Genomic DNA, 11,453 nt, shown 5'->3' on the forward strand with positions numbered 1-11,453 from the left:
ACATTTAAAATGAAAAATATATACAAAAAGTTAATTTTTGTAATAAATACTTGAATATTTCTGATAAAAATATATAAATTCAAATATTCAAAAAATTTGATGACCCATGATATAATAATATATTATAAAATATAATAATATGTAACAATGTAAGTATAAAATATAATAATATTAATATAATTAAAATATAAGGTAAAAATTATAAATTATAAATTTTTTAAACTTTTAAAGATATGGAAATAATTAACTATTTCAATTTCAATATTATTGCAAGATTAAAATTCATATATTGTGAAAATTGGAATTCGAAGTATATACAGTAACATTTTCTCTAAAAGCAATTACCAAACTGAAACTTTAGAATGAAAATGGTACTATTTGACTAATTAAACAAAAAATATACCAATAAAATTTAAATTTTAACATTAAAAAAAATTGTAAAATAGTGTAGGTTTTTCAATAGATTCTTATAATGTCTCTAAACAACTTTCAAATATTTTTAACTTATAAGAAAGGTCCGTATTTTATATATTATCAAAATATGAAAAATGATAAATTAAAAAAATTTAATGGAAATACATTAATATTCACAATTAAAAACAATAAAAGTTAAAAATATGATATAGAAAATAAACAAGTAATATAATATTTAGGAACAAAAATCTATGGTTTTTAATAATATAATAATATATTAACATATTAGTCCTAATATAATAATAATAGTAAAAATAATTAAAATATAGTGTAAAATAATAAATAAATAATTGTAAAATTTAAATATGAATTGTTAAATATTTTTAAATATTTTTCACATATTTTTTGACATTTTACACAAACTTAAACAATAATTTAAAAAATAATTTTTATAACATAGACATTGGTATATCATTACAAGTTAAAATTATACATTCTTAAAATTTTTAAAGATATAAAAATCACTAATAATGTCGATTTCAATATTTTTTTTCTAAATTAGGATATATATTGTCAAATTTGAAATTCAAAATATATAATAATAAAGTTTGAATTTAAATTCTAAATTTTAAAAGCTATGAAATATGGGAGCAAAGTTAAAATTTGAAATTTAAAATCCAAAAAAATTGTAAAAAAAGGACTCCGATAGAAGAGTCTATCAATGTCTAACCTTTGTATTTTTGCATAGTGTACTATTTATATTTGTCTACATAGTCTACATTTTGTAAGTTTTGATTGTTTACTATTTATATTTTGTTTGCAGTCTAACATTTGTATCTTTAAAGAATCTACTATTTATATTTAGGTGTAATTAGTCGGATAATACTCACTTTTGTTTGGATATGTCAGTTTCATACCCACTTTTACAAAGGTGTCAATTGGGTCCTAACTTTGGAAAATATGTCTCAATCAGGTCCCTTTGAGAAAAAAATATTAACGCCATTAATGGTATCGATATTTAAAACGACTTACAAGAGTGAAAAGAACCTAATTGAGACATTTTTTCAAAAGTTGGGATTCGATTGACACATTTTTAAAAGTGAGTACCAAACTGACACATCTGAAGAGATTGAGTACTATCTGACTAACTAAACATTACATTTATTTGCATGATCTACATTTATTTGCACGATCTATCATTTGTAGTTTTATCTCGCTTACTCTTCACATTTTTTGTATCGTCTAATGTTTGTATTTTTATTAAGTCTACTCAACAATTTCTATATCATCCATCATTTTTATTATTAGAGAAACAACTATTATATTTTTCTACATTTTTTACTCAATATTTCATTCAAAATTAAATTTGATTTCTTAATTTTAATTATCTAAATCTTAATATATTATTTAAAATAATTATATATAATACATTTTATTAAAAATATATATAAATAACTTAAATACATTTTTATTATAAAATCAATTAAAATATTATTATTGAATTTTATAAAATAAAATTTATATTAAATTTAATTATATTTTTATAATTTCAAATTAATTTAATAAATGTACTGTAATTTTTAATTTTAAAATTCAATATCCCGTGTGCGTTGCACGGGTAAAAATACTAATTCAAAACAAAACAAAAAAACTTGAAGACAGTTTCCTCATTTAACGTATGCAGAGTTATTAATGGAAATTTCAATTGTAGGTTCTGAGCACATTTCTTAGCATTCAACATCAACATTCACAGTATAAAAACCCTAACTTTGTATCATATATTCTTTGCAACAACATCATTGCTATCCCTTCTCTTGTAACCAACCCTTCCCATGCATCTGCAACCCCTCTTCACATCTTACCCAAAATCATAAAACAAAAAAAAAAAGAATAATATTTTTGTATTATTCTTATCATGGGACTTGAGATAGTACCAATCAATTCAAGTTTTGAAGACTATCAAGCCTTATATGAAGAGTGGTTCAATTATGTAGATGCAGGTTTCAATCTTCATTCTCTTTTATCATAATTGAAATCCACATGGTGTTACTTGTTTTCCCATGTTTGTATATTTGTTTCTTAATTTCTCATTTTTTGATTGTGTTATGCAAAATAATTGTATTTGTATGTATTTAACCCTTTTGCAAGAGATTATTATTCTGCATTTTGGTGTGTTCAGATGGAGATGGTCGCTTTACAGGAAAAGAAGCCATCAAGTTTTTTGCCATGTCAAACTTGTCACGACAAGAATTAAAACAGGTTTTTGTATTTTTATAGATTTATTTTATGCATTGGAAATTAAAAAGGAAAATGTATTTTTGGATTGAAGTTGAGACATTTTAAAGTGCTTGATCACACATCATGGTTGCCCTTTTTCACATCTATAACGAATAAATTAATTGTATTTTTCTTCATTTATTTATTTCCTTCTTACTTAATGTACTCATTTTGTTGTGAATTAAAAATGCTTATTATATTCCTGTTGGGTCATTTTTTAAAAGGATAAAACTTATATGCAATATTATAGCTATAGGTAATGTTATTTTATATTATAAAGTAAGTTTATGTTTTTATTCCATTTTCACAAAAACCAACTTTGTAAAATGATAATTGTATTCATTTATATATATTTTAATTTGATCATATATCTAGTTGACCTAAGATCTTCTATATTTTATAATCATATTTGGAGTTTTATTTGGTAATATACAATATTAATCTAATAAGATGTTTATTAGTAATGTATGATAAAAAAATATCCCATAAAGTAATAGAAAATATATGCACGTTTTATTCTTTTGAAAACTTGTAAATTTGTATAGGTAAAAGTTTACTTAAGATACAATTTTTTCCATAGTGTTCAAAATAAAGTATGAGTTATTTATTTAAGTTACATTATCTGATATTTTTTACATCTTTGTTTTAATATTTTTTTTTCTTCCTTATAACTAATTATTTTTTCATTGTTCTCTTTTATTAAAATAAGGTATGGGCCATTGCAGATGCAAGACGAGAAGGATATCTAGGTTTCAGGGAATTTGTCATTGCTATGCAGGTAGAAAAATAATTCTTTTCTTCAGAAAGTATATTTTTTTAAATTTTTTTACCAATTTGCAAAACCTAATCCATTTTCATTTGTAGCTTGTTTCTTTAGGACAATGTGGATACTCAATAACACATGATCTACTAACTAGTGATGGTAACTTCTGTTTGTTTTTATGTTGTTTGGTTTATTAGTTTTGTTGTCTGCATTGATTGAAATTAGGTTAAATATGTTTTTCATCTCTCAAGTTTTAGTGAAATTTAGAATTAGTTTCTCTTCAAAAATTTTGACCAATTTAGTCTTTTATCTTTAAAAATACGTGAATTTAGTCATTTTAACCAAATTTTGTTAAGTTTATCTGACGTTTCAAGTGCATTTCATGATAGTATTTTAATTGTTTACACCGTTTGACACATTTTCGCTTTAATGTTAACTCAAATATTATCATAAAATACGTTTAAAATATCAAATAAACTTCACAAAATTTGGTAAGAAGAACTAAATTCACATATTTCTAAAGATGAAAGACTAAATTGGTAAAAAATTTCGAAAATAGACTAATTCCAAAATTCACTGAAATTTAAGGAGGGACAAAAACATATTTAACCCATTAAAATTTTGTATTTTCATTTTTGTCACTCATTAAATTTTTACATTATAAAAGTTAATAACATATAATTGACTTTTATTTCAGCTATGAAATATGTAAAACCACCCACAATGGAGGGTTTGGATGCATTAGTTGCAGTAAGTATTTTATTTTATTTTGTTGATTCTATATACATTCATTTAGTGATATGATTTATCATTAATTAAATGGTTTTGTTAATGCAGAAGAAAAAACGCAAAAATAGTAAAGATTTAAGTGGTAATGTATACTAGTTTAATTAACAAGTGCATTCATTTATATTACTTTCTTTTTTCTTTTTCTTTTTCTTTCTTTCTTTATTTTTTTTTTTATCGATTTCACTCACTAATACAGTTAGTCCTCAACCATCACCCTCGAGTAATTGGTTTCATACAAAGTCGAAAAAAGAGGTAAACATTTTGTCACTTTGATTGGTACTTCATTTCTAGCTCTTTAGAATTAACATGATTTGGAAAATAGTTTGTTACTTAATATTGTTCATCTTTTGCTGCCTTAACTTTATAATTAATATTGTTTAGATAATTCACTCAAACATGTTAAACTTATGTATGAGTAGAGAAAAAAATCTAGTGATTTTATTTATCTTTGAATTATGTATTAGGTTTTCTATGCTGTTATGGGTCTAAGAACTTGTGAAGATTTATTTAAAATATAAGTTAATTGTTTTATGGCTCTACATTGAAGATTAACCTAATGAGAGTTACTTTAGATTGAAGACTATGTTAGAGTTTTAATTTTATATGGGGAATAAAGTCATACATTACTTCAATATACTTGTTGTATAAGAACATAAAATAATGTCAAGTTTTCCTTGGATTTAAAGCTGTCAAAACGGGTAATCCTGTCTGACCTGGCTCGATCCATCATGAGTTGATTATTTAGTGAACTAATCCAACCCGATTCACTTATTAGCGAGCCAAAAAAATTTGAACCCGACCCGATCCACCACAGGTTGGTGGATTAAACGGGTTGGCTCATAGGTTCACTCAATTAAAAAATACAAATTTTTTTCAGTCAAAACTAAATTATAATTCTATTTAAAATCTAAATAAATTTTAATACAATCCAAATACAAACCAAAATCACAAAAGTATAAATTATCTATGTGTTGGCTAAAAAAAACAACTTAAAATTACCCAAATGCAAAGCCCAATTTAACAAAAAAAACACTTGTGTGACCCTTAATTTGTGGGTTGGTGAGCCAACCCGGTTCATCACAGGTTCAACCCAGGTGAGCCGGATTCTAGGTGAGTCGGGTAAAAAATCAACCCGTATTAAAATTTGTAAGAAAATTTCAACCCAACTCAGTCTGAACCCGTGATGAGCCGGGTTGATTTGCGGCTTCCAACCCATTTTGACAACTCTACTTGAATTAAATAAAAGATTTCTTTGAAGGAACATTTAACAAAAGATATTTGATGTAACAATAAAATGAAATTGTAAATACCTTGCACTAACAAGTTATGATTTCATTTCTTTATTCTTCTAATATTTTTATAAGTATGTGTAAAAGGAAGTAATTAAGTAATAATTACTTGTTCTTTTAACCTTTAATTTTCTTCTAGTATCTTTAATTTTAATTTTTAGAATATGTTCACAGGTGTCTGCGGCTTCAGTGACCTCAGTTATAGATGGTTTGAAGAAACTTTACCTTCAAAAGTTGAAGCCTTTAGAAACTGCATACCAATACAACGATTTTGTCTCTCCTTTTTTGGTTAGTAGGTCATTCTATTTGTTTTTGTTTAATAAAAAACTTAATTCAATTGTTTACTCACTCATATAATGAACACCATTTATAAAGAATGTTGATTCTCTGTTGAGTTTTTTTAGTGTTTCTCTACTGTATCTTCATAATACACTAATTTTGATGTTTTAAAATATATTAAAAAGATATTTAAAATATCAATACAGTGTATTTTTAATGCTGAACAGAAAATAACATCAAAAAAATTAATAAAGAATCTAAACTCATTTATAAATATGCAATTAATATTTTTTTATTGATTACTATTCTTTATTTATTACAGACAAATAGTGATTTTGATGCCAAACCTATGATTCTACTTTTGGGTCAATATTCCACTGGAAAAACAACATTCATTAAACATATGCTTAGAACTACTTATCCAGGTAAGTGATTCTCCAACCTCAAATTCTACGTCTATAATACATATTTGAAATTGCTCACACAAGTTATGCAATTTGTATTAGTGATTTGTTTTCCTCACCAATGTTATTAGGAGCTCACATTGGACCAGAACCAACAACCGATAGGTTTGTTGTTGTTATGGTATGTGTATACCTTAAACTCTAACTTTGTTATATTTTGGTCCTTATATCTGATGTGAAATTAGAATTCGCTCTTGTCCTAAATTTTAATATATTTTGAATATCAAACTCTAAAAATGAACTGATGTAGTCATTTTAATCTAATGTCGTTGATTTTTTTGAGTTTGTTAAACGATGTTCCAGACTGACATTTGAGTTGAAACGGTCAAAACAGTATAAACAACTCAAATACATTTTAAAATAAGTTTGACACCTAAAAGAAATGAACACAGTTGAATTAGGAAGACTGTATTTACTTTTAAAGTTTAGGAGTCAAAATGTACGAATTCTAATCTCATATCAAAGTTAGGAATTAAAGACATATTTAACCATTACAGTTATCTTGGAAAATCAATTGTTATTGAGTTTTGAAGAAGTAATTGTAGTTGTTTTTTGCATAGTCTGGACCTGATGAAAGAAGCATTCCTGGCAACACTGTGGCCGTCCAAGCAGACATGCCATTCAGTGGTCTTACCACATTTGGGACATCATTTTTGTCCAAATTTGAGTGTTCTCAAATGCCTCATCCTGTAAGAATCTTTTATACCTATATCAAAATAAAATCTAAGATATTTATTTTGTAGCATTCAAAACCTAACTCTCTCATTTTGTATGAATTGTTGAAAGTTATTGGACTACATCACATTTGTTGATAGCCCTGGAGTTTTATCTGGAGAAAAACAAAGGACACAAAGACAATATGACTTTACTGGTGTAACATCATGGTTTGCTGCTAAATGTGACTTGATACTCCTTTTGTTTGATCCTCACAAACTTGACGTTAGCGATGAGTTCAAGCGTGTGATATCATCCCTACGAGGAAACGATGACAAAATTCGAGTGGTTTTAAATAAGGCAGATCAAGTTGATCCTCAACAAGTAAAAACACACATCACTCATATTTTAATTTTACTTAATCTAATGTGATTTTATTTAAGGTAAAATTTGGCTTATATTTTTATATTTTTGTATGATCCAATGTTGTAGCTAATGAGAATATATGGTGCATTAATGTGGTCACTTGGGAAGGTATTAAATGTTCCTGAAGTCATGCGTGTATATATTGGGTAAGTCACTTTATAATTTGTATGTGTTCACTTCTACACCTTGAAAATGTAATGAACTTTCACATTTGTTATTTGCATTCTTGTATAATTTAGATTTGGTTACACTTTTGTTTCATTCATTATCATATAAAATTATCTTATCCTTTTATGTTAAAACCTTTTTTTTTTCTGCAGTTCTTTCAACGAGAGATCTGTACTTGATTCCATTTGTCCACTTGAAAATGAATTATTTCAGAAAGAACAAGATGATCTTCTATCAGATCTAAAAGATATACCAAAGAAAGCTTGTGATCGTAAAGTGAGTTTTACTTATAATTTTCATTGTAATCTATCTACTGCTTTAGGATTATTCTATGTACTCCTCTTTGTTAAAATCTATTTTGATGAAAAAAATATTGCCAAAGAATACAAATTTGTGAGTTTGATATACTTCTTTATATAACTTTTGTCATGAAACATTTGGGAAGGAAAACTGTCTTACCATATCCAATAGTCTCACATTACTTAAATATTGAGGTTTGAAACGGTTTAAATACATCTTCCTTTTTTCAATATTCGAAGTATCTTTCAAGGCAAAACTGTAATAAAGTCTCCACTTTAAAATGGACAATATCTTGAATGTATGCTGATTTACAACGATCTATCATCGGATTTGAGATCGGAACAAAACTAATACTTATTATTTTGTGATAAAAAAGTTTCATAAGATAAAATCTTACTTATTTTTGATTTGGTATACCTTTAATAATTGCTACAATAGACCATTACTCTCTTAGATCCTAGTTTCAAGTTAATCGTTATTGTGATTTATTTACTTATCAATGTGACTCTTTTGATTAACATTTTTTTTCATATTGTAGATCAATGAATTTGTAAAACGAGCTAGATCTGCTGTCATACATGCTTACATTATGGGTCATCTTAAGAAGCAAATGCCCTCTATGATAGGAAAAGCCAAAGCTCAACAAAAACTCATTGATAATTTGGATGATGAATTTGTAAAGGTATGAATTTGGCTTTATATAGACTCAACTCACATGCATTTTTTTTTTTATCGGCAAATGCTAATCGTTAGTTTTTGTTAGCGTAGAAAAATTAAACTTATAACTTCTCTTATCCTCTCTTCTATATCTACCAAACCGACCTTATTTCTCCAAATTGTTAGTAAGAAGTATCAAGAAGAATCAAATCTACGACTTTTTCTTCCCTTTCCTTCCATCTAACCACTAAATCACCTGTCACATGCATAGTTATGATAATTCTTGAAAATTGAAAGCTAATGTATAAATAACACAAATTGTAATCAGATACAAAGGGAGTTTCATCTACCAGCTGGTGACTTTCCAGATGTTGAGCAATTCAAAGAGACGTTGAGCTGTTATAACATCGACAAATTTGAAAGATTGAATAAAAAGATGATTCAGACAGTGGAAGATATGCTTGCCCACGATATTCCAAAACTCTTGACTACATTCAGAAATCCATATGGCTAATTAGTTAAATCATTTATGAGAAAAATAAATAAATAAACAGCAATGTGCTTGCCAAAGTAAATCTTTATGTATAACTGATGCGTATTAATATTATTAATATGCATCAACATTTTTGTAAAGTTATGCAATGGCTTCATCAACACTTTTTGAGATGAAACTATGTAAGACATGTACTAATATGATGTCTTTTTTAATGACTATAATAAGGGAATTTTGTTGTTATAATATATATTCCTTACTGTGTTGTTAACTTTATTGAAATACTTGTTACTAACATTTTAACATAGTAAAATGTCTAATGTCACTAATTTCTAATATCATTCAAAGAAATGTTTACTATTTATTTTCCTAAGTATGGAAAAATGTTTTCCAACCTTTCATAAATTAAAATCGAAAAATTCTATCTTGTAAAATGTTAGGATACATTATTTTATATCTCGGTTATAATTTTGAGGACTCTTATAGAATTCAATTTTATTAAATACTTAGATGTTAACTTGATTTAACAAAACCAATTTAACTTGATTAATAAGAAATTGTCTCTCATATTTATTTTAAATGTTAACTATATTTAAAATAGCTAGGTAAAAAGTTTTCTAAAAGTTGAAAACCTAGTTAGTAGATTTAAGTTGTTAAATTTTTAAAATAGGGACTTATTTGAACAAAACCGAAACAATCATTATTAAAATAATCCACCTAATATGAACAGTGTCCGCATGTACACTCTATCATTTTCAATTAAAACGGTGTCAATTAAAAGGATAAAATTGAACATGATTTAACAAAACATGGACCAAATTGAATGCGCAAAAAAAGGGATCAAACTGAACAAATTGGACCAAACCAGGACCAAAATAGTATTTAAACTTATAGTTAATCATTTTCTGTAAAATGTGATTAAAAGTATCATTATTAATGGTGTAAAATACTTCTTTTTATTTATTTTGACTATATAAACAACAAAATAAAAAATGCCTTCCTAATCATGTTCAAAGAGTGAATTTATACGACAAGAAACAAATAAAAGTCATCTTATATTTTTTTTTTCAGAATTGTATGTTATAAGTGGGAACTTAGAAAATGACTTTAGAACAATGGTGATTGCTATAAAAAAATACTATAATATCTTAAAAGATTTAAGCTAAATGTGAAGTCTTCGAGTCCAAGTGAGGGTGTAATTTTATTGGACAAGTCTATGAATTTCAAAGGTGCTTTATTTAAGAAGAAATTGTGCTGAGAATTATTATGGGTGTTAAGAAGTGGACTTTAAACCTAACTCAATCCCCCAAAACTGACTTATAAGGTGAGGTTTGCACTATGAAATCACCTTATCTCTAGCCAATGTGAGACTTCCAACAATGGGTTTGAGGTAAATGTTTCAAGGAAGTGTTCCAATATAAATGAGTGTGATATATTAATTGAATGTTGTAATTGAATTATATGGTCATATTGTTCCTAAGGAGGAAGGGTATGACATGTGAGTATAGTGTGATGTATTTACTCGGAACACTCATTTGGAAGGTATCCTTATACTTTACTAGGTGGCAAAGAGGAAAGGAGGTTCCTATAGTTGGTCTTAGGGTTGTGTATTCCTTTTCTTTTAGGCTATAAGTGAACTCACATTGTCATGAGAAGGACAACCATATTACTGGAATTGTAACATTTTAGGATTTCATTTTACATGACAAGGCAAAGCTTCTAGAGTCTGAAATAATTAAGTATAGATTATGTATATGAATATGGATGAGAATTGTGTTGTGATGTGTGGAATATTGTGTTGGTTAAATTGGTATGTTAGATTATTGTTATAATATTTATGCCATAAATGTTTATGTCTTCTTAAGTTATTATTAACTTATCCTCCTCTGTTGTTTGTGTTTGTGTCTTCTTTTGCAATGACCGCTTCTATGGCATGGGCATATGAGGTTATAGGTGGAGGTGATTTTAGTTAGTAGGATGAGGGTTATGAATGAAGTTCTATGTTTTGAAGTGATGTACATAGATATAATATATGGTGTAGTTTCTTGATTTTCTTATATTGTATAAAAGTTTTAAGTTTGAAAGGACTCTATCTAAATCATATTAGTGTGCTTGTGTATATTTCTTTCATCCATATAACCGAATTTACTTAATACCTAAATAATTTAATTAATAGAGTAAATCTACTATTGAGATATTCATTATCATATATATATATATATATATATATATATATATATATATATATATATATATATATATATATATTGTGTTTTTTTAATCCATCCACCGGTTATATAATAGTTTTTTATAAAAATTTGTCAATTTATACATATCACTAAAAATTGGGTAAAATCCTACATGAATTCATAATTTCTTACGATCTCAATGAAACTGCAATCATTCATTTTTTATCATTCAATTTAAATTCTTATGTATTCATGATTCTTATATCTTTGTTGTTGATAAAAAAAAAATAT

At 26.3% G+C, this 11,453-nt stretch overlaps 1 protein-coding gene across 1 annotated transcript; it reads left to right on the forward strand.

The window, feature by feature from the left end:
• Window positions 1-2,207: 2,207 nt before the first annotated feature.
• Window positions 2,208-9,223, forward strand: LOC114192478 (EH domain-containing protein 1-like). The gene is made up of 16 exons (XM_028082213.2): window positions 2,208-2,414; window positions 2,594-2,673; window positions 3,401-3,469; window positions 3,556-3,613; window positions 4,152-4,204; window positions 4,292-4,325; window positions 4,440-4,495; window positions 5,707-5,820; window positions 6,134-6,236; window positions 6,347-6,396; window positions 6,836-6,964; window positions 7,062-7,313; window positions 7,422-7,501; window positions 7,676-7,799; window positions 8,362-8,505; window positions 8,809-9,223. Exons 1-16 carry the CDS (start codon window positions 2,330-2,332, stop codon window positions 8,992-8,994), a joined length of 1,617 nt encoding a protein of 538 aa, XP_027938014.1. The 5' UTR covers window positions 2,208-2,329; the 3' UTR covers window positions 8,995-9,223.
• Window positions 9,224-11,453: the final 2,230 nt, after the last annotated feature.

This window comes from Vigna unguiculata, chromosome 7 (assembly GCF_037176805.1).
Source record: "Vigna unguiculata cultivar grain cowpea cultivar isolate G323 ecotype 2 chromosome 7, ASM3717680v1, whole genome shotgun sequence".
Lineage (NCBI taxonomy): Eukaryota > Viridiplantae > Streptophyta > Magnoliopsida > Fabales > Fabaceae > Vigna > Vigna unguiculata.